At 41.1% G+C, this 27384-nt stretch overlaps 1 protein-coding gene across 4 annotated transcripts in view; it reads left to right on the forward strand.

Annotated features, from left to right (window-relative positions):
• The first annotated feature begins 641 nt into the window (after positions 1-641).
• Rbp6 (RNA-binding protein 6) overlaps positions 642-27384 on the forward strand; it is a 766744-nt gene continuing 740001 nt past the window's right edge. For 2 of the 4 annotated variants that reach the window (XM_069115475.1, XM_069115474.1), the window contains exons 1-2: positions 642-1822; positions 4599-4639. In XM_069115475.1, the coding sequence (XP_068971576.1) occupies positions 1758-1822; positions 4599-4639 (106 nt within the window). In that variant the 5' untranslated portion in view covers positions 642-1757. The remainder of the gene's footprint in view (positions 1823-4598; positions 4640-27384) is intronic. The other 2 variants (XM_069115476.1, XM_069115477.1) reach the window with 1 other exon arrangement.

Consider the following 27384-nt stretch of genomic DNA (forward strand, 5'->3'; position numbering starts at 1 on the left):
AAAAGTCGAGTTGCAGGAGAGACGAACGTTTCAACGTTATTGGTACGCTCGTGTTCTCTCGCTCGCTCGGCTGACCAGGCGCCGCACGCTCCTGCTTGGCGCTCTTCACGTAACTCGCGCGATGGTAATCGCGATGCGAGTTGAGTCGGGTCTGGTCCATCGGCGAAGAGATTCTCTCACGCGTTTTGAAAGAGACAAGAGGCAAGTAAGAGAAATCGGGCAAGTAGTGCAGGCGAGCGGGTGGTCGGACTTTTTCGCGAAGCAAGAAGCGAGCGAGTAAGCGAACAGGCGAACAGGCGAGCAGGCGAACAGGCCGCGGTCGGAGGCGGGTACGCGGTCGCGATCTTCCCCTTCCCGGTTTGGTTGGCCCGGCGGGTAGGGACGGCGCAAGCGCGAGATTCTCCCCCACCCCCAATCGACGGATAAGAACAGAGAGCAAAGGAACGGATTAAAACAGGATAGACGTAGAGTTGGAAGAAAAGAGAGGGGCACGCGAAACGGAAAGGAAGAAAGAGAAGCAGTGTATGCCCCGCTACTGCCGCCGATACCACCGCCGTCGCCACCACCGCTGCCACCGCCGCTCTTCTCCGCCGTTTAGTCCTCCCCTCTTCCCCGCGGCACCCCCTCCCCCCGCCCCGCGCCCCGAGAGCGCAGTGTCACGTCGAACCTCTCGCAGAGCGCGTCGCACGTCCGAGTACCGGCCGCCGCCCGTCATCAGTAGTCGCCGTACCGCGCAGCCACGTAACCTCTCACCTTCTCCTTAGTTTTTAGTAGTCAGTAGTAGGGGAGAGTGTGGAGAGAAAGAGGAGAGAGAGAGAGAGAGCGCGAGAGAAAGGGAGAGAAAGTGAAAGAAGAAAAAAACGGGAAGAAGAACGCGAAATAGCGAGAAGCCGACTGTGAGAAAAACCGAGAAACGAGAGGTCGACAGCCCGTTTTTTCGTCGTCGTGATCTGTACTCCTCGTTGCCGTCGTTATCGTCGTCGTTTTCGACGCAGTCTTCGCCGTCGTCGTCATCGTCATCTTCCTTGTCTACGTCCACGTCGTCGTTGTCGTTGTCGTTGTCTCCGCTACCGCTGCCGCCGTCGTCATCCTCGTTGTCGTGGTCGTCGCCGTCGTCGTGATCCGGCTCGACGCGACCAACGCGGATATACAACACTCCGTCGACTCATTGTTCACAATCGAAAGAAAGAAAGGACAAAACAATAAAAAAAAAAAGAAATACAACAGCAAAACAAAGTGCGATCCGTGAAACGTACCGCGCGTACGTTTCATTCCACGTTCCACCGTCCTACCGTCGATAATTTATCGCGATAAAGCTACGTAAAACCGTCGCGCAGCCTCCGAGAACGACGGAGCACCGCGCACTCGGTCTACCAGGAAAACAGAGAGAGACAGGTGAACAACATAGAGGCGAAGGAGCGAGCGCGAAGATTAAAGAGACGCGAGTAGAGGGACGAGGATCAACTAGAGAATAATAGAAGTCGCGTGAAAGTGCGTGTCGTGCCGTGACATCGGAAGCGTTGACACGCGAAGGATCGAGTCGAGTCGGTGTTTTGCCATCGACAAGGCAAACACACACGGCGCATCGTTCAGCTGACGACGTGGTGTGTCAAAGTCGGAAGAACGAGAAGCGAGCGAGAGGCGGCTATCGGCGAGACCGGCTGCCATTGCCACTGGTACTAGTGTTACCATAGCCACTGCAACCCCGGACACGCGAGAGCGTTGTCATAACGACAAGCCGTGCGCCGCGCGTCGCTATGGAGCCCCAGAACCAGGAAATCGTTGCGAGCGGCTCGCCAGCCGAGGTGCCGAACGATCCAGGGTAGGAGAAACCAGGATATCCTGATCCCAAAACAGACCTCCACTACATCCACCACCAACGAGATCGAGCGTGCGTGAAAACGGAACGAAAGAGCGACCAGTAATAACGTTCAAAAGTGTGTTTTGATGCCGCGCGTTGCCCGAACGATTTAACGCGCGTCGTGTTGTTCTCGTTACCTTGTGTTTCTGTTGCCCTGCTCCGCGCGAGTGTTTGTTATGTTGATGCTTCTTATACGGTTTCGATACGGATCGTTCGTCGTGATACGGCTCGTTCTCGTGTTGCTCGTTACACGCTTCGGTTCGTTTCGATATTGTCATCCGTAATTCATCCTCGACATTGTGTCGTCATTGCCGTCGTAGTTGTTTTCGCGGGTTACGTCTCGACGTCGTGGTTGTACGATAACGGGCAGTCGGATTCGTGAAACGTATAGTGTTTATGTTTGCCGGGCGCGTGAATATGCGTGCCACGGCGCTCTCCTCGGACCGGTGGCGCCTTCTTTCAGCGTGTTCAACATCCCCTCAAACTCGATGAAAGGAAAGGAGGGGAACGAAGGGGAAAGATTAGATGAATGGGAAGGAGAAGCAGCAGGGGTCGTAAAGGAAGGGGTGAGACAGGGAGGGAAAGAGAAATGATTTAACACCTTTGAATTTGCCGCCAACCATTGTTTTCCGAAAAAAACCTGCTCGATATCGAAGAACAGTGACAAATGATTTCCCCTCAAATATAAATACGTAGCAATATGACGGGTGAATCGTTTGAGAAGAAGTGTTGATAGAAACGCAACAAACCAGTGTATTTTGAAGGGCTAAAAGGGAACGTGTGTCACGTGGTGCTGAAAGTTTTCCGGCTTTGAGGCCACAGTGTTTCGCATTCGCCACGTGACTCGTGAATAAATACAGAAAGAAAGACCGACTCGTTTATCAGTTACTTGTTCAAACTCCTCGAAACATTTCGTTTTTTATGGACATAATCGCGTGTCGCGTGTGTATACGTGCCGCACGTCGAGAAACGAGCACGCGGTACGTTGAAATGGTTTCACGGGGGTGACAAAGTTTAGCAATTCCAGTGGAAAGTTAGACGGGTTGCTAACATCGTTCGGTGTATCTTCCGCGATCGATTCCGACGACATATGGTCAATGGTTTGTTCTATTAATTCTCCTGAACCTATCAACGGGGTATAGTGCGGTAGCCTACTCCAGTTCTTCGTATCACGAAGACCTAAAGAGAGAACTGAAGGGGGTTTTGCAGGGAGGGAGGCAGACGACAAGGAGGGAGGAATGCGTGGGCGAGGGGAATAGGTTATATCGTGCCACGGAAAATCGATGTTCAAATGCGCCACCACGTGATTACGTCCACAACGCGAGAATGTTATCTTCGTGGATATACTGCTCACCACGATAATCTTTGCCTTCCAGTAATGCCAATGCATTATGTTGCTCGTACTATGGCCTTCCTTTGAAACGCAGAGTTAAAAAAACAAACGCGGAAGTATAGGAGGCAAAAAATTGCATGAATTTCCTTATCCATTCGTTAGTGGATTAGTAGAAAAACGGTATAGGCTTTGACGCTAACACACGGTAGACGGGTTTATTTTGTATAAAGATTTATATTCGTGTCGCGATTGCTATCCGTAATTGATGCGTTTATCGATAAGAACATATTTACTACAATGATATTCGCGCACGACGTAAGGTCCTAATGAGACGCTGTTATTTATTCGTGAATACTCGATGTATCGTAAAAATAGCAAGATCGTTCCAACGGAAGTGTTTTGACGGCTGGTGGTAATCGAGATAATTGCTGGCGTTGTGACATGTAACAATGCGTATCGATCTACGGAAGTACGTGACGGTGATTAGAGTAATTATCGAATGAGTAATAAGAGTGGTCGTATCCGGTTTCAAAATTCTCGGAGTAGTATTTATTTCTTAATATTCGTACCCGGATTAGAAATCTTATCGTGCCATAAAATAGCTTTTGTTTCATTTGTTATATGCTTAATAACGGGGAAGAGAAATCCTCCTATGCGTCTTCCAGGAGCTATTGCTCTAACTTAAACGCGGTATATTTAAATTATCCGTATCTAAAATGTATTTACATTACGATCACGCGTTTGCTATATTCTTGCGAACCCGCTCAATTCGGATTGGTGTCCAATGTTTTTGCAATATCACCAACGATAACGTTTCTTATAAATCGATTAATAATTACGATTTTGTGTAATATAAGTCCGAATTTGATTCATTGCTTGGGCAAGGGAAGGGAATATTTTATTTCCCTGAACTATTTGGGACTGTCATAAACAAGGGACAAAAATTTTTTTGTATAGTTCTCAGTAACCAGAGTCAAATATAGATTCGAATGAACACGCCGTAACGCCGACAAGTTCGACGAACTCCGTTAGAATATCGAAGCTTGTAGAATTGATATAAATCGATATAGAACAAAGAAGGCGCCCAGGTACGAGGGGAACACGTGTTTGTTGTGTTTCGCGCGTGAATCGTTTGGTTTCTGTTTTAAATGAATGCGACGTTTTGTAAATTGAACGACGTGTTTTAATGAGGTTATGATTAATGCAATGAGAAAGAAAATAATCCGCGAGTTGTTCAGTTGTTGGTTGATGTGTGGTGACACCTGCCGTCGACAAACGGAGACTGCGCAGGGGGTCACGATACCGGAAGTTACCCTCTGTCGGCAGTTTCCCCTGTCTCCCTTCGTCATCTGCAGAAGATGCAACCTGATGCCGATGCTGACGGAATCATCTTTCTTTTTCTAGGAAAATGTTCATCGGTGGTCTATCTTGGCAGACCAGTCCAGGTATGTAGTCAATATTTTTGTTTGAAAACAAAATATCGATTTTTGATCCTCGAGATCGCACGTTCTACCTATTCATATCGTTCGAATGTGCGCGCGCATCGATACGTTTCGACAGTTCACTTGCGCGCCCTATTGTTTTAAACGTCGTCGCCCATACGTTCCCTTTTGTACGGTAGTAAATGGTTTTAATTTATTTTGTGTTGTGTTTGATGCTTCGGAGTGATCCAGGATGAGCGGAAATAAGGTTCAATCGAGTAAGGTTTTTTTTTTTATTGATCTTTAGAGCGATACTGTATAGAGGAAATACTGTCATTCGTATGTTGTATATTTCGTATATATTCGAACGTGTGTGTTGAAAGGTTAGTTTGGCGATAAGTTTAGAGAGTAATCTATTATTCAAGTACGTAGCATACGTTGTGCTTCGAACGCTTATGCTAAAAGAAAAGAACAAGTGAGATACAAATACGTTTCTCATATCGATCCTAGAGATGTATATTCTGAATGAAACAGGGATATGTTATATCAGTATTGTATTAGGCAATAAAAAAGATGGTGTGACGGTTAGATGCTACGATAGACTTCGTGACTTTTATATCAATATGATTTGGAGTAAAGTTAAAATTAGTAAAATAGCTCTTTTAGTACCTTTAATGTGAAACTACTATCATTATTGGAGTAAAGGGTTATAAATAATTAAGTTGTAGTTAATTTGAGAATTGAATAATTAGACGTAATTCGACATTTTCATATAATTAATTATTCTGAAGCAACTATAAAAATATCTTACATAACATAATCATTCTGGTGCAACTATATAAACTAGGAAAATAATTGATATAAAGGCAACTCGGTAGTCGTTTAAAAATCGTGATTAACGTAGCATATAGACTACTCGCGATTATTTGAATGACCAGTCATCGATGCAAATTCATGATAAAGGCTATGGCAATTGTTCCCATAAAGAGCAGAGAACAGTTATTCATGCAGATCGTATAATCTCAAAGTTATATTGTATAGTAACCCAAACTTTTGCAAACAATTGCATTGTCTAAAACTTATCCGTTATGGAAAGATTAAAAGGAAAAAGAAGAGTAGATTTGAAAAATTAGGATAAAATATTCAGGACGAATGAATAAGTGGTCCTTTTGTATGAAAAGAAGCTGCTCTATAGGAACGAAGGGAGCGTGCATGGTCGATGAGGTAATGACGAGGAGCACGTGCAAATTCGAGGCGTTCCTTTTGACGGGGCTCGCTTGGCCGCTTGCTCGCGTGTTCGAGTGTTCGAGGTTCGAGTTAGCAGTCCTTTTATCTTCGTTAAGAGACTCGTGCCAGTTGGGCGTAGGACAGAAGGAGAGGGAAGGGTAGAGCGAGAAAAAGAATTGCCTCAACGAGAGGCTGGAACGCGGAACGATAATCGTGCCGCGACCAAATGGCCACGAGTCGTCACGCGCGCCTTTCGACTGTCGACGAAAAAAATGGCCCTGTGTAAAATGTTCTCGAATGGACCGCGATAAGATTCACGAGAATAATTGATAACACGAGCCGTGCGTGACGCGTGATTTTGAGAAATTGCCACGGCAACGACGGAATCGTGAAAAACGCGACACGCTCTCGTGTGTTGTAACTTGTAACCATACGAACATTCGTCATGTGAAACCATCGGAGAAATCACGTTCGATCTTCTAGCACTGAAAGTTTTTCTGAGTCGTTAAGTTAAATGGCTGATAAAGTAGACGTTTTATATAGACGACAAGAATGTAGACCGATAAATGAGACGATGAGCATCTCTTTTTTTAGAAATAAGATTATTTTTCATAGAATAGGAACGTAAATTTTTTGTCGAGAGAATAGAATAATTTTTACGCCATAAGTTTTCCATTTGTAATGGAGATCGTTTTCTTTCTTTTTTGCTGTTTGGGGCGAATGAACCTTCAATTTCGTGAAATAATTTTAAAGAGATAATCGCTGATGGAGGTACGAGACGCAATATACTATGCCAGAATAAGACTAGGAATTAAATTCTTTGACGACCGTGTAGCAATTATTTCTGACTACGGTCAGATAGGTTCGTGACATAATTAGTAATGCAACGTTAGGACGCTCTACACGGTTTTTCTCCTGGTCGGCTCCAATTAAAGGATCTTTCTCTTTCTCTCTGCTGAATTATTCAATTACACAAAAGAATGTTCGTCCATTACCGTACAGAATTCGCGGTAAAATACATGTTAAATACGTGACATTTAATTAACCTTTCAAATACAGTTGAAAAAAATCCGCCCCTTTTTTGTTTCTCTTTGCTTTTTCTATTTTCGTGCCTTTTGTCACTTTTCGCGAGGAATTCATAGGAAAGCTAGCAGGTTTACCTGTTTCGATCTAAAATCAGCGCTAATTTCGCGGCGTGCCGCGACTAACCTCGAGGAGGAAACGTTGCTTCGTAGGAAAGGCATGCATCAGGCGAAGGAACAAAACCGTTCTTGCGCGAATTAATATAATCATGCCACGCAGCCGCGAGCAATTGTATTGTGAAACGATCGCGGCTACTTAGAAACCGCCAACTACTTCCGCGAAATTTTTATGGCGGGAATGCGTACGTTACGTATTTACAATGGCGTTTCCGCGATATCTTATCAGTTTGAGCATGTGATAGGTACTTTCTGATATACTTACGAGTTTCGAGTTTGAATCTATTCCATTGTTCCACATTTTGTAAGATACTCTTTTCAATATCGTGTATAGAATCATTTGGATATTCTATTGTATCCTATTGTTAGTTAATCAAACTATTAACTTTATACGAAATTGAAAAGTGATTGTAAATAAACTTGAAAATAAAACTTTTGGATCGTGATTATTGTTAGAAACTGCTGGTTGTACGCACGTGTGCTAGATTTGAAAAAGAAGTATTAATATGTATCTTATTCATGTATCGAAAGTGAAAACTCGCTACACCGGTAACTGCGCGATTAAAGTAATTGAGTGTATTATCCAATTACTACCGTATGGAAGAAAATGAAGACTGCCCGATAAACGTTCCAAAAACGATAAAATTAATTTGAAGGCGTACTCTTAGTACCTCCTTGGTGGTGGTAGATTATTAGCCGCAGCTACCGTTTCATTAACTGATACACGATAGAGTTACGTGACTTTTACGTTTGCTGATTCTTCCGATCATTAACATACCATGATAATGTTCAAACCGCCGCGCCGAAGCAAATTCTCAGTCGTTATATAATCTGGTCGGCAGGTATTGTTCCGGGTTATGTCGCGGTTGTTCATTCGCTGGGCTAATATTTTGGCAAACGAGTCGGTTTCGTTCTTCCTTAATTACGCACCGCTGAAATAGTTTTCGTAACTTCACGTTAGCGATTCTCCTGGAGAAAGAATAAAAGGAACGAAGTTGGAGTAGGCTCATTAGCGTTATTTGCCGCAGTTACGTAAGTAGCGTATCACCATCTCACTTTGTCCTTTCCTCGTTATGTCGTAGTTTGTTTAGTCAGACTGTCTTCCTGCAAGTCCATTCTGCGCGACGAAAAATAAAAGAAAAAAACACGAAAAGGAAAAAAGAGGATGACGTCCAAGAAAAGTTAACCGTTCGTTGCATAGTTCCTCGCCACGTGTATCTTTTTCCATTAGGGTCATCGGCTCGTAGATTAAATTTACGCGCAAGGTTGAAAATAAATTCGTGGAAGCGCTTCGGACGTTGGATGAGGACGAATTTGCCGGCGAATTATCGACGAACAATGATCGATCGATGCCACGTTCGCGCTCCATTTCCACCGGTATAGCCTTCCTTTCATCAGTGATGCTATGAGAAAGCGTGTCTGAGGTAGAAAAAGCGGAGCAGTCGTCCGGCCGTTTCACGGCGCACCGTCGTAAACCGTGTTTTGCGTCGCTGTACTGTGTTCCGCAAAAGTTCATAGGTACAAAGATGCGATGTGCACCGCGCTGTAACCGTGGGAAAGCGCCTACGAGCGTCGCAGTATGTTGCTTCTACGGTTTATCGCGGTTCGCGAGCATGAAACGAGTTACTTCTGAAACAGTATGTGTGTAATAGCAATAATTGTATTCGCGGAAAATGATTGGGTCGGGTCAAGAAGTTCTTTGCCCTTTTTCCAGCGATATTTTTATAGGTTCATTCACGTTGGTTAATAGAAACGTTTCGGGTTGACATAGATTTATTTTATCGATGAATAAAAGTGTGTGACTTTGATCAAATATTATAACTACAGAAAATTTCAAGTATAAACAGACAAGGTTTGAGAATTAGTATTTGATTCAGCTTTAGGATAAAAAGATATTACGTAAATATGAGTTCGGAAGTGCTTCCTTTCTGAGATGTCCGACAAGTGCAGGGTTATAAATACCTCGCATTATCGTCGAAGAAAAAATGCGACACAATTTGAAACATGTATAGGAATTTGTAAAATTTGTGGTAACATCATAGGATAAAAATAAAGATAGAAATAGAATAAAGATAGAAATAAAGATGAAAATAGAATAAAGATAAAAATAGAATGGAAATAAAAATAAAGATGGATAGTAAAACGAATGATACTTATATCCTAGCGCGGTCCATATCTTTCTCGTAAGACTCCTCATGAATTTTTTTGTTCTCATTTCATTTATTATTTAGAAATCCTACACACACCTTCTTCGGAAATTTCTAATATCTATGTTCATGAAATAAAATATTTAATCCTTAATTAAACACATGGAACACGTTTGCAAACTTCAACCATCTACTTCTGAGAAACCCTCCATTTATCGAACATCAAAATTCAAGATAGCCCGCGATAAATTCCATTAACTATCGCAGCCAGTACTCTTCTCTCTCTTTCCTTTTCTTATTCGCTTTTCCCATTAAAAAAGCGTTTGCCGTTGGCAAGGCGGGCTAGCTGGTTGTCGCAGAAAAAGGAAAAAACAGAGGGTATGGAAGAAAAACTCTGTTGTTCATCTTTCCGCGTTAGCGTGTCCATGTGGAGCCGGTCGTGCACGGAAGATTTCGCTGTGCGTCGTGGCGCGACCGTTCGAAGCGCGACGAGCGTGCGACTCGCAGTCCTCGCGAATCCATGGAGCTCGAGTTCGTTTCACCGATCATCGTGGCGCACGAAGTTTCGCGAGGTTCACGAGACAGTGTCGCATTACGAGCCGCATAATCCTGCATGTTGGAACGTGATACGGAAGCGCTGGTTCCGTTACCGAGTTGGCGGTGTGTTACGTAAACTCCCGCCTATCAATGAAATCCTTTCGTTAGCTCTAACGATTCTTTTCTTTCCTTCTATAAACTTTGAATTACAGTTTACCTTCTGCGAAAAATGTTCATGATTTCGTTTCATCGACTGATTTCGTGGAAAAATAGTTTCTCTTCTTTCATTCAGATTTCTTCTGTTTTGAAATCGGGACCCGAATGAGCACAGTAATTTTTGTAAAAATGAATTGGGAAACTTTCTATAAAAAGAGGCTATACATAAATATATAGGTGCATAGTGTATTTTTAGTGAAATCGCTGAATTATTTTATTAAGTTTTTATTTATTTCGTGAATATTAATATTTATAAGAGCTATAACAACTATCAATTCGAATCCTAATATGAACAAAATTAGAAATAATATTTTCAATGTAATTTACTTCATTTACCATTTTATTTTATAAACTCTTTTCCTACGAACCTGCCCGATTTCACTCTCTTGCACGTTTCAACGTCGAATCTGGAACTTGAGCCTAGCGTAGTGATTGATTTCTAGTCCTTGTATCTCTCGAAAGACCTTCCTTCGTCAAGTCATATCCTCGTTTCGCATGCAAGAGATCGAGAGCGGTGTTCCGTTCAAAATCCAATCGTCGGGACCGCACGTTCGTTTATGTTTGATTCCCGCAGAGGGTTTCAGCCTATTGTGACGACAGACGTTCCTAACTGCGCGCCGGTGTTTGCCAATTCAATCGGTTATTCGCACTACGTATATCAATGTACATATTATACATAATGTGATTTCAAAATGCGGTTCTCTGTACAAAGAGTGATTACGTATTAATCATCGGCATCGACGAATCTGCCAGTGAAACAAGGCGTAACGTGTAATTTGTCGGAGAAATTGTACGGGGCTTGATGAATGAAGAGTGTGGATAGTTGGCGAGACTTTTCCCAATCAATGATCGACATTGATGTATGTCTTCTAGTTAGAATACTGTAAATATCAGGAGTTATAAGGAGGTTTTAAACTTCGAAATCATGACACCTAGGAAATAAAATCGTCGGTTTATGGCATTGTGTTTAATACGCATTACTCACTTGGCTTTGTTTGTTTCACTTTACGCGACTTTACGTGAATAATGCTCATCAGCGATTATGCGTTTAAGACTGTGCCGTGCGATGGCAAAGTAACGACATATTATGCATAACGGAAGCTATATAGCCAGAACTAAGAAAGATAGCAGCGGTCTTTGCTGTTTTTCTAACTAATAACAATTTTCCTTGTTTTGCTGCAACGATTAACTGACTGACAAAGAACCAGACTCAGAGTTATTTTGTCAAACGTCTGTTTTTTGGCTCTTCAACGAAGATTCTGCTTCTTGCGTGCTTTATCTTACCGTATACTATTTCTCCGCAATATTTCCTCAAAATATCGCTTTCCAGGATCTGGTCGCCATCTGCATCCCAGTACGATTGTCTTCAGTGCGCCATTTAATGTCTCAGATCTACGGTAGTCACGCTTTCGAGCAATTACATTTTTCAGTGGCTGGTTGTTTGCGTCGTATCTAGAGTTATCGTGGCCCGAGCCATAATCTCGCTTTTTATGATTTTATCGCTTGCAGTTGCATACGTGTACGTTTCGCAGTTTAACGCGAGCACGTGCTCGATCGTAGAAGGATACCCAAGATGTATTTTTTGTTGTAATATTTTTTGTGCCGTGTTTTACGTTTACCCTTTTGTTTACCGTAATTCGCGGACACTACGAGCCGTGTTACCTTATCCATTGTGTTCCCCATGATTCCAGGAAATCTTACGCCGTTTCACGTATACATACTTTCCACAAGGCCTTTTAATTGATGTTTCGTAGACGTAAAAGCGTATGCTCCCGTATATACGTGTGGCTATATCAATAAAGTTTTTCTTGGTTACGTTCGTGGTTACGTAAAAATAGTTTGTAGAGATATCGAACACGATGGTGTTCGACACCAATGGCCCTTCAGCTTGACACGATTTCGAGCGTCGAACCCGCTCCGATGAAAATTACCCTGGTTTGTGTTGAAGCGCCTCGATCCACTGGATATACAAGTGTCTAGCAAGTCCGTTATCTCTCTTGACATCGATGATTTTACTCATTTCGTTATTACAATTGGTAGTTATGGCTATCTTGGAAAACGAATTGTAATATTTGAAATAATATTAAATATATTAGCTAGAATCATCTCCTTTCCGATATTCGGATAAACTGCCACAAAGATCTATTATATTATGTTTCGTAAACAATTCTTATGAAGTCGTTTGTATTAGTTATTAATATTTTTACAATGACAAATATATTTTAACGTACTTAAATGTACGAAACGTACATTGTACGTTGTACATTGTAGCAATGTACAATGGGATTTGTCGAGTAGGTTGTGTTTCTTGTACGCACGTGGTCTTGATTGTCCGGCGAAATTTCAAGTCATTCAAATGGTTACTTGGCATTTTGGGTCGGTTCCAGGTATTGTCAAAACATTGTGGGACAACGGTTCAAGCTTACAAACATGCATCAGTTTGCACCTAACTTTCATCGCTTTCTGCGTCACGTCGCGTCGGTTAGCGGCAATACCGTGTTGTGCTGACGAAAAACGAGTACACCGAGATGAAAGCGTCCAATTCAAATTGCTTTCTGTCATAGTCCCAGCTACCACATACTGTTTTTTACAATTTCCAGCGTACGTAATAATTTATTGTTTCGTGTACAAGCAACGGATTGCGATGGAAGCAATGTAAATCGTCTTATTCTGGAATATTTCGTTTTTAATCGAACTTTATCAAACAATATTTTTCGATGCAACGATATATACGTAGGTAAAACGTTTTTTCGCTTACTGGCTTTTAACAGCCATTTTGATTACAGTTCTTTTCGTCTCATGAATTGCCTTAAGTAGAATGACTACAGCCACGGATTAGACTTAGTAATTCGAACAGTCGTCTCGTTCAATGATTGAAAATTATTACTTACATCACTGTTGCATATTATTATAGGTATTATATGTAATTATGTTAACCCCTTAACCTACAACTATGGGCATAGCCAGTGGTACGATGATCGGGCCAAACATAATATATAATATAATATATATTAGCTTGTTTATGTTTTCAGCCCAAAATTCTCGAACGTACTAGGCGAGATTTAGGAGCTAGTTTATAATTATTTATTTTTTCTGATCCAAGTGCGGTCATTCCAATTCTCATAAAGTCCTGTTCATAGGTTATCGGATTTTTGTTAACTTTAAACATAATGTTTATTAAACTAGGTTTATAATACGATCTTCAAAATATAATATAATTTAGTTTTCTTGATAACACGCGTGATTAATAAATAATTGCCAACTTTATTCATGTAACTACGATGTGCATTTCTTCCAAATGTACAAAGCGTCTGATGATTTATGACTGACAATGTACATATATAGACACGATTATCACCGATAAGTCTCTTCGGATTAAAATATATTTATCGCCTTTTCTTGCAATTTTTTCATGTGTCACATCGGTGCTTCAAATATTCGGAATAATAAACTGCAACTGTCTCGTTTGATAATTGTTCAGTCGAGACGGAAACGAGCTCCGAAGCGAGAACGAGAACGTTATCAGCTGCGATTTAAAGAGAAACACTCCGATTCTAAACGAAGCGTAGCAAAAACTTTTGTGACGTTTTCTCGGCTTCGTTGTCGTCGTAGTCGTCTTGGTCGTCACGGTGTCTGATGCAATCGAGCGCAACAGACTCTCCTCGACTCCCTCGCTATTTTTAAACGTAATTGCAGCCGGCAGTTTTAATGGGCAAACGGGTGTACAGCTGGCGACGGAAGGGAAAAGGAGATGCGTGGCTAGAGAAACGATGAAAATTTGTCAGCATCTTTTGGGGATGTTGCGGCGTTAACGAGCGATTTCGTATCGCGGGGATTTTCATGCAGCTTTTTCGCTCGTTGCAGTTCTATTTTTGGTGCGCGTTCGTGCACTGTTTGCGGAAACGTTTCGTAGAGAGTGCCGGTGATTTTGTATGAGAGATGTTGCTCGCTGGTTATCGTTGTACACGATAAACAAAACGAGAATACGAGTTGTAAGGTCAAATCCACTCTTCTTTTTACCCGCGTATATTATACGTGATCTCGTGTTTTGTCACGGTGTAAATGTCGTCTCATCATCGATGATCTAGTTCTTTCTCTTTTCATATAATGTTTGAACTGGGAGGAAAGAAAGCGGAATCGTGCTACGAACGATAGTTAACCCGACGAACGAGAGGAGAAGGTAAGCTGGTTGGTTGGTACAGGATAGTCGATCGTCGTTCATGCAGCCACTCTTAAACTAACGCCAATTAGTAGCGCGGTACACCGCGGAGTACACTATAAATAGGCCGTTAGGTAGGTCTGGGTTGAATTGGGTAAGCGTTAAGTTGCGTATTAACGGGCCGCTAATGACGCAGCGTGTGCGCACCGAAGCGGGGTTACAGTGCCGTGAGGCGGTGACGACAGGGGTAAGAAGTGGCGGAGGGCGTCATGTTTCACACCAGCCGTCACGAGATTCGATTCTAATTCTGTGACTCTCCCTGGACGGTGTACGCAATATCAAAACGCGATTCAAAATACAACAGAAACCCATAAAATACGTTGTGTCGGTTGTCACGGGGCCAATTTAATTTCGCCGTGTACATATTAGAACGGAAGTAATGGAGACTCCGCGGTCGCTTCAATTTTGGATCGTCGAGGTCGTCGAAATCCGCGATTAAAGATACGTAGAAAGCAGCTCGCGCGTATCGTTGTGTCGTCTAGCTCGCGAACTAATATTCCACGGTGCGCACGTTTCTCCTTCATCTCTGCGCATGTCTATCGCTATTAATTCGGATGCAATAGTGATATCGCGATTGGAAACGGGGAATTGCCTTGGAATTGCATTGCCGAATCACGACATCGAAACAACGTACCGTGGATGCTATATTCGAAATACGACTTCTTTCCGGCGTTGAATTTTTGATCGATTGAGACGATTCTTTAATTCGGTTACGTTGCTAAATTGTTTAAAAGAATGGCAGAAGAAGGAAGAGCAATAACCCTAAAGGTTGAGCGAACGACGAAGATGCGATCGCGTTTCTTTTGGTACGACAGATTGGTGAATGAAAAGGGCTAAATGGTACGCCGTTGGGCTGGAAAGGGTACAGCACGAGGCCATCGTGAGACGGGCGATCCGAGGCGGACGAGGACAGAAGAACAGGAAGAAAAGGGAGTCGATCGGTCAGCTGACTGATGGCTGGCTGTCCTTGTCCCTCTTTGGCTCTTCCTCGTTCGTTTGAAAGCTGCTAAAGGGGGCCTTAATTACGCAACTAGGTCGAAAGGGGCGTCTAATTTATTTCCAGCGACATAGGTGACTGCTTGCGGGCCTCTCCGCGACAGCTAGCTTGTTAGCGCAGCGTATTTGTTAACATACAGGGAGGTCAATGACTCTTGTGACATCGTTTCGGTTTACGTTTTCAACGTCACGTTTTGTTAGTCCATGTTTCCTCTTTTCTTCTTTCCGCTATGCGAAATGTCGTGATGAAAGAGCCAATTTGAAAGGGAGATATGTATGTATGCATAGCTGTGGTGATAGATGTAATTCATATAACATTGCTCCATAGCGTGACTTGCGAAATGTATCGATTTGGGAGTAGTTTGGATGAAGAGATAAAACTCTTGTTTCGTCAGCTGGTACAGTGTCGTTTAATCTTAGCATGTCAGGACTGCACGTATGATCTTTCGTCCGAAATATCGAGATTTAGTCGTAGCACTTTTGCCGCGAGCTGTTTTTCTAGAAATAAAGAATACGTTCTTCCGTACGTGATATCAAAGGTTTCTTATGTACCGTGTTTTAAATATATGGTCACGAGATAAGAAGGATCTTAAAGTTAAACATTTAGCTAACGCCTTTTTCTTTAAGTCATTCGCTTATCTACTTGTATATAATTAGTAGTATTACTTTCTGACAAAAATTACGATACTAGTGTTTCATAAGTTTAACTCGCTAATTGATTTCTTGTAACTTTTTCTCTTCATGCTCAAGTTGCTTTCTTTCTACACTAAACTTCATTTTACATCGAGCACTTTGCATACCACAAATCAGTGGTTGCCAACTAACAGTATCGGCACGCGAGCGTATTCTTAATAATGCACGAATTATACACGAGGGAAAAAAATAATATATACACAGTTAAATGAAATGTGTATATATTATACTGTTACGTATCCAACACTTTAAGTAGTGCCTTTAAAAATTCTGTATGATATGTTTTGTACATGTATAAGTGTTTTGTTAAAATCAATCCCATTTCTACGATATATTCTGAACGATGTAAGATACGCTAGTTTCTCGAGTAGTCGAAACGTCAGACATTCCATCCGCACATACAAAGTAAATACGATAATCATTTTTATTTTACATCATCTGGTTTCCACAATCTACGAACACTAACAAGGATATCTTTCATTTCTTTCGATGGTTGTAACGTTTCCTTTTTGTGCTATTGAACAGATGTCAACGCTCGCTCTGTATCATTCAAAAGCAAATCTTTAATCTTCCATCATGTAGCGAATATATCCGACATCCTGTTCCTGACGTAAGACAGTTTTGCAATTTAAATGGCCTGAATTATGACACCATTAATTTTCATTTTATTGCATTTTCCGTAGTGGTGTTCGAATAGCAGTTAACTGCTCGCTGTCTCGTGCTATTATTCCGAACGTGTGAAGTATGTATTTCCACGCATAAAAAATTATTCTCGCTTAGCTCGCCAGTGAATTTTCAAAGTGAATCAATAATCAAAACGATTTAGCTTCGATCGTGAATTTTTAAATATTAGTTGCTTTTTAATACTCAGATTATTTTGTCAGAATTATCTCGCTACTATTTTGGATAAAAAGGAACTTACAGATTACATTATTTTCATCTCTAGTTCCTATATTCGTTTTTTATTGAGATAACTAAGTTTTTTTCTTCGATTATCACGTGTTACTCTCAAAATCTGCAGTAGCGATTCATAGTTTCCCTTATCTTCGTTTGAGAAACTGTGCACTAATTATTCATCTTCTTTCCTTAGAATCATCGAATAATCGTTAAGGTACATATATCGCGCTTTTTTCCTCATTAAAAATTAGAAATTCTCTAACCTCTGAAGCTTTCATAAGAAATTTCTGCGAAGGGAATCTATACAAACCATTAATATTTTCCATGGATTTTCAAATATTTTATATTCTCAGTAATGAAAATAACCAGCTCAGACAGTACATATGCAGTAGCAGTGGCAATACGTACAGCTGATGAACGTTCTTATCCGGGATCATCTAATTCTGTTGGGCTGTAAGACTCGAACAAGACACGCGTTGTGCTGGTACGTAATGGGTGTATAAGTAAGAATCTCGTAAGCCTAAGTGCTGGCTGACGGGCTTATCGGTTGTCATGTGTATACTAGTAGCTTCGTGCTTCCCTTATTTTTCATCCCTTGTTGAAGATAAGCCAACCCTGAGCATAGATAAAATATGTTTTCTTAAACATACGCATATCGTGTTATATTTGGATATCAATATATTTGTAGTTCAACATTGTTACATCTAAAATAGGCGTTCACACATTTTCGAATCATAGAATATCTTAAGAATACGAGGATTGTTTCTGTTCGAGAACATAACTTGAAATTTTCACTTAAGGTAACTTCACTTCTTCTTGTATTCCGCTCGTTTTCTCCTTTCTTTTTATGATATTGCTTGCTGGTACTATTGCTGGTATTCCTACTGTTATCTTCTTATTGCAAAAATCTTTTTCTCAGTATTCATATACTGTTCTCTCTTCTTTTATTGTAGGAGACCTCCTAGTGCCTTTGTGCAGCTTTTCTTATACATAGTTCTAATTCAGAGTGAGAATAATTTCAGAGCCTTAATGTAAAGGGTGGGCAACGACTTTGATAAATTGGTAAACTTCATTTACGAAAGTTGTACGAGGAGACCATTATATTTTAGTAATAATTCTTTTGTGGATAAAGGACTTCGACAGATTTATAGGTCATTTCTATTTTTTTTAAATATCATATATTTTTCGTAAAAGATAATAAATTAAGACGCGAAGAAGCAAAATCGTAGAATTGCGATTTAAATGATCACAAACTCTGACACTCGATTACGATCTTATCTGTGATTTAAAAACATAAGACTTCTGAGAATTTATGTACCAGTTAGATGCTTAACCGTATACTAAGGTATCTGGAACTCTACTCAAGCAAAATTAATTGCAGAAGCATATGTTAATGTGTCAGTAACGGGGAAGGAAATATGGGATTAGTTTTCCCATTTATGAACAGTTCGAATATAACTGGTAACTGGTTACTCTAGTAACCAACGGTATTGATTATAGGATGGATTTCACTTGTAAAACCATCTCATGACTTCCTGGTTAGGGAGCACGAGTACTGTTCAGTTGATTTTCCACTCAGTCTCGTCTATCTAGGCCATGTCATGAGCTTGACCCATGTCATTATCGACAATGATTGCTTCTACTCGAGCGATAAATGCTCGTAGGTTGTTTCGATTTCAATGGAAAGTATATCGCATACCGTGGCTCACTTCTTGTTTACTTTACCATGCTATTAATCGTAAGTCTCTTCATTCGCTTTTCTCATTTCTCAATTATGTAAATCTCAATGAAATTCATTCCTTAGATTAATTAGAGCGTTACCTCTTTAATTAATCGTAAGTCTTGAGAAACGTAATGCTTTTGTAACTCTGCAATGAAACGAAAGAAAGAAGAATGAAGAGAAGAGGAAGCAAGATGCGTTTCATCTGGAATGTTAATAGATTCAGCAGTATGGCTTCCGATCAAGTCCGTGCTTTGAACGTGGCAGAACAATGTAGGTTAAATTGGAGTAGATATTTATATGAACAAGATGGTTAGATATTTCAAAATTGCTGTATTACTACAAATCCGTCTGATAATTATATTAAAAAAAAACCAACATATCAAAAAGAATTAGCCTTTGCTCAATATTCTGTGACTTGTCTCGTTTAAACCTTATTGAATATTTTATACTCAATATATCGCACGAAGCGAAGCAAATGAATATTTGTTAATAAATAATTAAAAATCTTCAATTTATTACTAATATACTGGGATCGAGTGTAGTTACACATATTTCTTCTATAAAATCATTACTTGTTACATGATATTTGTAAAATATAAAATCAGAAGATCCACTTCGATAGAATCATCTCCAAATATCGGCAATCGTATCCTTCGTGCCAAGAATCAAAGTCATTTATTTCGGCATTTTGTCGTATTGATCCCATAAGTCGGCAATCTCCTTGGTCGATCATTTTATTTTCAATCCAATCCGACTCTACGACTTTCGCGAGGCTTTCCTTTTTGTTCGTCCTTGTAACTTCGCGTCAGATGTGTCTCGCTACTTTTCGTGCTGTATTTACGTTACTAGGTTCAGCAATAACGCTTGACTGAGAAACGAAGGCTACGAAGAAAGTCAGTTGAAAGATAAAAATTGGAAAATTGGTTAACTACGGACTGGGGCGGGGGAACGGGACGAGAATAACATCGATGCAAACATGTAAATATTTATGTTACGCGTTGCTCGCGATAATATTCGTTATCAGCCGTTTTTGAACCGTGCGGGTTGCAATGAGGCAAGCCGTATATCGGATGTGATTTTATGAGCGCTAAAGTTAAAGAGGAAATGACTACGGTCGCGAAGGTGTTCGAGGCGAAATTTCAAGAGAGTTCGCGCTAAAATAGACTTTCTCCTGGACGTGTCGGTGACTCGCGTGATCCTCCGCTTCGGGTTCCGCGCGCGCTTTGATCTGTTATTTTCGCGCTACTCGCTTTAGAAACACGTTGCGGGTTTTCCGTTTTGAAAAAGGAATAATGATCACTACTGAATAAAGATGCTTGAATACTTCGTGTGTCGCAATACAAATAAACAATAAACGAATTAAACTCAGATAACGCGATTTCACAAAGAATATTTTCCATTTTTATAGTATCGTGCATGAACAATTTCTGTTTGACTTTACTATTTAAACAACAGTAATTTGTTGTAATTTGAATGCTAACCACATTGTCATCTCAGTTTCTTCACGATATTTAAAAAATGTTATAAAATGTTCCTTAAAACATCCACACATGAAATTAGTCAGGATTCAGTGTTGTAGTATGGTATTCGTCGTTGCAAATTGCAGATAAAGGAAGAAAACAATGGATTCGTATTAGAAAAGGAAAAGGTGTTAGAAGCACGCAAAACGATAGGTCGTGTGTATCGGAGCATTGACTAGGAATATGGATATAGATGCGAATCGAGAGGATTTCCTGGGTCATATCGGACCGGTTTAGTTATGGTATCGAGTGGTACCAATCGTACACTTTTTCATCCTCGTCTAAACTCACCGTGAATCGTCCTTTCATTCTTTTCCTATTTCTCTTTCGATATCTGTTTTCCTCGTTTCCACTGTTTCTCCTGTTCGCGTTTTCTACGCTCGAATACATTCAATGTTTCCAATTAAGGGGTTAGTCCACTTTGCGTCGGCAGTGAGGTGTGACTCTGAGCTGCGGATGCGGCGTTCTCGCACGTTCTAGAACTGCATTCGACCGAGACGCTTATTATTGAAGTCAGCGCTTGCGTGCATTTTCTCGGCCACATTATTCAGATCGCGGGGAATTTTTGGTAGATCTCTCGTTCGGAACTTCTGAATGCGATCTGGATCGAAAAATAGTCGTAAATAAAATAACAGTTAATGGAGTGTATTTTTAACATTACATTTTTTTAGTACAATATAAAATTTAGTTGCCAAAATCGGTGAAACGACTTGTTCTATTCCTAACTAGACTGCACGCGTTTATACAAATTCATATTTTATATAGATATTTATTATTTTCATAGAGTTCTTATAAAATAAAAATATATTAAAATGTATTATAATAAAAGTATTAAAGCAGTAGTACAAGATATTTTTCTACGCCTAATAAATGACAATGACTAATTGCGTGGTTTATAAATACTTATATGATTTTTATATTTTCACGAGCGGATTATCGTTTCATATTCACGGTTCCATGATCGAGTAATTATGTCCGTGATTAATCTAGATGGAAGAAAACAAACACGATGAGTTTCGTGTATCAAGTATCGGTGATTCGTCGACTCTCTATCTTTAATTAATTCACGATTAATCCTTCGGTGATTCATCGTGGCGAATTGGATTCGCAGCAGCTCGTTAATTTCAACAAATACGCTGCTCAAATCGCCGTTCGAGTTGAATCGAATTTTTCGGGCCACGTAATTTAAAAAAACTCGTTAACAAGTGAACATTGCAAAATGAACAATAATGCACGACTGATTCTATTATTAAAGTCCGCCATGATACCGGTTGCATTGTTGCGTTTAACGGAGCAGGTTAGATCGAATCGATACCATTAAAATTAGTTGTAATCGCTGGCTGGCTCACGTATACAGACGATGATATTATAAATAATACGGAGAACGGTCTAGCGTTCGTTCGTGAAACAATTCGCCTTCACTTTCCCTCGTTCTCTTTTCCCATGTTTTTCGCCACCTCCATTCTCTCATATCTCTTTCACTTTCGCGTCTCTTTTTACCGTAACCGAATCTATCCTCGCATTCAGTCGACATAAAAGCTATCACCTTGCGCTTTCTTACCCCGAGCTTCGACTATCTGACTTTTTTATCGGGTTGCTATGGTGATCTCCGGTCCCGTTTTTCTTCGTTGCCCTCTATCGATACCTTTCGATACCTCCCGGCCCTTCGTAATTTATAGATTTCGTGAATTCGCTCGTAGAATTTGTAACCGAACCGTACACATTTCGCATGTGTAAGTATAGGACGTACCAAGATATAGCGGGATGGTAAATTAAACTACCGAGCGACGCCACCGACTGATGTCTTAGGCCTGTAAGCATATTTAGGTCGTACGTCGCATTTTGTCTTAGGGTTTGGTGTAAAGAAAGAGAATGAAGACCTATGATCAATTTTATTGAAAGACTATGAGAATTTTTTAATACAATTAATCAGCAATTTCAGAAACTTACAATTTATTAATTTATCGATACATACTGCATGTAATATAACGATTTTGTATATTCTCACCTATATTCTTATCCATCTCTTTGCTCAAGCAACTAAAATACGATTACTTTGACTTCTGATCGATTTCACATTATTTTAGCATGTATTATGAGGCGCGTATACTGTACGCGTATTTAGTGTTAAACCGATAGCATAAAGCTTCGCTCGAAAAAGATTGGAGGCTTCTGTACGCAATCCGCCGGGAGGTCGCAGCGCTGTCGTTGAATGGCAAGGAACGAGAGAAGCCGGTGTGTCGTCAACACTGATTCTAATTTAGATAGTCATGGTTAACCACGTACTGACAATAGGTCGTTTCGGATGATCCCGATAAGGTTACGAGCTCCGCTCCGTTCTGGGCACGAATACGTACTGGTCCCCGTGAAGATGTTCGGTTTCCGCCATTCTGTGGTGTATCGCAGTTTATATTTTTTATCCCGTTCCCTTTTTTCTTCTTCCTGTAAAGTTTGATTGCACTTCATTTTGGAAATATTTAAAGAAACAATAGTACGTGTGTGAAACCATCTTTTTACACATTTTTTACAAATTAGTAATTCTAATTAGTATTTCCTTTGTTTAACTGGAATTAATTTTAGTAGAAAGTTAACAGCGAAATCCACACATTTCCAAGCATTGCTTTATATAGTCACAGAACCTGAAGAATTTATTGGAAAATCCTCACGAATTCTAAAAACTACGAACTTTGTTATTCATCTTCTCCTATATTTGTCCCATTTTTTGAATATGAGAACCTCTGTTCCCAAATACTCGCTCCAATATCACCAATGTGCGAGGAAATTATCATCGTTCTGACCCTGTAACTTCGAGAAGTTTTCCTCGCTTGTTTTTCCATTCCATCCAATACTTTCGTCTATCTTTTTCGCTTGATTTCGGATCCTCCGGTTTCCTTCTTATTATCGTGGCCTGCACGACTATGAAATAAATCAGTCATGCACGAAGTGAAACGTCTAGTTTGCCGGAGCTTCTCCGCTATCGTACGAAACCATGACAGCGCGTATTAATCGCCCAACGAGTGGGTCACATTTCCGTGACGATGCTATTGGTTAGGTCAGCCTCTATCCAGAGGCTATAACGATGCAACCACGCACACGTGGTCGCACACTAGACAGAGGATAAACCGCCCCGTGTGTGTCCGTATATCGAGCCAGTTACTTGAACAACGGTTACTTCTTAATGGACTCGTGGTGCTCGTTTAATATCTGGCCTGGTCTGCATCTGTGTCTCGGACCATGCTCGTTCAGAGCACACATACCCGGCGTTATTGGCACGTGACTATAAACGGTCGTGACTTTGCGAGGAATACGAACCGCGTCTTTAGATCGAACCTCTTTTGCATAGCGTTGGATAATGGTCGAAGGTGCAGCTCGCGTGAGAAAATATCTGAAGGCGAGCTATATTTCGGATACTTTCGTTTATTGGTGCTATTGCGAGTTGGGTTAGAATTTTCATACCAGCGGATCAATCAGGAGGGTATTATTAGGGATGAAAGCGGACAGTTTAGGAGGATAGTGTGTAGAATATCTTATGATTTGTATAGACATGAGAAGAACTTCCTAGAGATAGCATAGGGGCGAGGGGAATAGTCCCTTCGCTCACTAGCACGCGACGCGATATCAGCTTATTTGTAGATATAACACGCGTGACCATTTTTATGGCTGTACAATTGGATCTACTAGAAATAGCCAATGAGATCTTCATTTCTTCGAGAAAACTTCCTTTTTAACCTTCCACATGGACGTTTTTGGAAGCTTTATAAATGGAAGTTTCTTTCGTGACGGTTGATACTTGAAGCGAAGTTAAAATTTGTTACTCTTCCGTTGGTGACTAAAACATTTTACGCTAGAGTATTATAAGATTACTACTATGAATTTGGGGGCTGCGTACAGAAGTAACTGTATTGATGTTACTCTATTTATAACATCTATCTGAAAATAGAATCAGAGCAAAGCAGAGATCAACGTAGAAATATTGCAAGATTCAGTCAATGTCCGTTACACCTGGTTTCGTATAAAATCGAGGGAGCAAAGTAGTGCGTGGTCGCGTCTGCTCGCGGGCCAGATGACGACGACGCGACGTGTTACGTGCGCTAGTTTGGCTTCGGCGATCAAGTGAAAGGAACATTTTGTGTCGGATCGAACGAGAAAATATTGAAATTGTGTTTAACGCGCGGCATAGTAAAACCGGGATTCTTTCAGCAGAGACGCTCGAGCAGTACAGTGCACTCGTACTCGCGGCCTCGACAACGAATCGATTCCGCAGTGTGACGAAATAATTGGCTAGATAAATCGTGGCAGATACCGGAGATGGTAATCTCGATAGGAGCGTGCACCGGCAAACCGGTAAAGAGAAATAACGTCTTACTTTGATACATAGAGTCTTTAAAAGCTTACCTGGAAGGCATTAATTCTGATTACCACGAATCATCGTATTGCTAATAAATCAATACGCGAGTGCTGGTGCTTTCTCTTCGTGAAGGCACTGTATCTTGAAATATCTTCGCCAACGCTATTGTGAATGATCGAAACTCTTCTGACGTTCCTCGTTTTCTTGCATCACGCTATATCTGACTCGAGCATCACGAACAGTTACCCAGAGTAACACCAGAGCAAAAAATCGTTGGAGTTACAAATCGAATTGTTCCCATGTACGCATAGAGGCATGAGAAGTAACGTGAAAGCACTTGTTCGAAAACCACTCTGAAGGCAAAGGAAGAGAGTAAGAAAGGAAAGAGGATTTGCGCTATGCCAGGGAATCGTTGGATATCTCAGTTGTATTATCTTGTTCTCGAAGGAAAAATCACCTTCGTTTCTGTGGCGAGAGAATCACTTATCTACCGTTAAGGGAGATTCGTTCTGCATCGACAAGGCCCCAGCCAGACGTGGAAGGAAATACCTATCAATCGTTATCGCCGTTCTATGGAAGGCGAACGCGGTTCGTTATCACGCTGCGAGATTCAACGAAGCCTGTTCGTCTTGAGTCGGTATCCTTTCCCGTAAACTCACGATTCCGCGCGCTTTCTCATGAACTTTCAAGCTAGATTCGATAAACCGGAATATATCATGGCAGGATGGAATGACTCAAGCGTTAGCCATAGGTGAAGGAAGCTCGATGTCGCACAAAGGTCACTCCTATAGAAAATTTAACAAGGCTGTAACTTGTTATAGCTCCTGTTAGAATTTTTCGATGATTCGTCCATGTGGCGAACGTCCTGCGCGATTTGATGTTTCTAATCTCGAGGAACGCTTTCAGCTCGCTCTCGCGTATGCGTGATAACGCGGTATTCCATTATTGCATGGCCAGATGTGCTCGGAGTGTAACGCGACGCGAAGAGTACGTTTCCATTGTGCGTTTAATTCGAGCATAGCTTTTTCATTCTCTCAGATCTTGGCATCGCGTTAAGCACCGAGAAAAACACGAAATTTTACATTGAAAGCGATACCGCAAGTTTTACAACCGTTATTAAAGGCCGTGTTACAATCTTATTTGAAACTGGCAAAGGGTAAGAGAATCGTCTTTGTTGCTTTGCTTTCGTGAATCACGGCTAATCACCGAGGATCGGGGAAATATAAAGTTTCACGCTTGAAAGCAGGTCGAGATAATGAAAATTTCAACGCGGGATCGCAGCCTAGAAAGGAAATCGCTACAAAGCAAAGCGTCTTGCCGATGACTGTACCGGAAGAAGTTTCGTGGCAAAAAGATTTACAGGGTCTTGGCTGGCTGCGGCCACGAGGGACCGGAGGGTGTTTAGTTGCCAGAGAGACAAAGGGAAATAAGACGAAGAGCCCGAGAAGGAGGGTCAAAAAGAAGGTAAAAAAAAGAGAGACAATAAGAAGATGAGAAGCTGTGTAGCTAGAAAGCGGTCTAGAAGGTGAGAGAGGGGCGCGGTATGGTGGACAGAGAAAAGAGAAAAGCGCGAGTCAAAGGGTGGAGGAAAAGAAACGAGAGACCGAAGGAAAGGGAGAGAGAGAGAGAGAGAGAGAGAGAGGGAGGGAGGGAGAGAGAGAGGGAGATAGAGATAGATAAATAAAGAGAGAGAAAGATTTGTTTTAAGAGTGTTACTTCCACCGCATTTTGTATCGGTATATTCGGTTTTGTGAACGCCGCCAACGTTTTCGTATCTAACCACCGAGTCTATAAGACCGATAATGCAGCCTAGTTTACTTCACCGTGCACGCGCTGGGTGGAATCTTCGCTGTGTTTGATGACGTGCAATATTCATGATAAAAGTTTATGGCGCTTGGTGTATACCGGAACCTAGCTAACGGCATTTCGCGCTATTCCACGATCCTAAGTTAATTTTTCATTATTTATTTCGCGCGCGTCTATATCTCTATATATAAACATTATATATACGCAGTTTACATATCGATCCTTTTTTCATTTTCATATATCTATATGGATTTTCACTTTGTGCATTATATATTGTACATTGTTTAAATTTTATAGTAGTAACGTAGGTATTTCGAATGTGTTTCAACTAATTTGTCTCGCAATACCAAAATTAAAAACTATCAATGAGCGTACGCGCACAATGAAACAGAGATTTCCGATAATTAATGTACGAAGTAGTGCCAGGTGCGGGACAAAGGGATTGGCATTTAGGGAAACGAGTTATTTTTTCTCCGATATCCTGATTTACGACAGCCGGAAGAAGAATTCAAGTCGGCGTTAAAACCGCAGCGGCTGGCGGTCACGGAGGATTTGGCCGCCACTTGTTGAGTAATCTACTTAGCTCGCTAGATGAGAGAAACGAAGAGGAAGACAAAGGTGAACGTGGACGATGGAAACATTGTGTCGAACGGAAAAAGAAAGAGAAAGACGGGAGAAGGAACTGGAACACCGATGGAAAACTGTTAGATGAGAAGCCATCTCTTATGTACGCGTTACATGGATGCATTATGTATTATACAGATAGAGAGACATTTTTCAGGAACATTTCCCTTCTATCGGGTTTGCGCGGTTCTTTTCCATTCTGTCAGCCGATTCTTCGTGATGCTCGGCTCTTCCGCGAGCGCATTCTCGGCCGTTCACATAAATTCTGGCCTGCGGTTCATAAAAGCATCCAAAAATATCTGCCGCCTACGTAGTCACCCGCAAAATTTTGCTAAACCGACGTGACGGTTATGGCGAGCACGAGATTGTGCTACGGACTGCAGCAAAATTTTGCCTTGAATTACACGTAAACGTTCCACAACGAACATTTTCGATTCAGGAAATTATAAATCTCTTCCTATAAAATGGATTTATCGATTAGTTTCCGGTTTTGCTCTAGAGGGACGATCCAGTTGATCGCTTTGACTCGGTTGATCTTTGAAAGGCGGAAATATGCTCGTTCCGAGGCAGAAAGTGGGATATACTGGACTATGATGTCTCTTCCTTGTCTCGTTTTT

This window comes from Bombus flavifrons, chromosome 6, assembly GCF_040668555.2.
Source record: "Bombus flavifrons isolate JBK064 chromosome 6, iyBomFlav1_principal, whole genome shotgun sequence".
NCBI classification, from domain to species: domain Eukaryota; kingdom Metazoa; phylum Arthropoda; class Insecta; order Hymenoptera; family Apidae; genus Bombus; species Bombus flavifrons.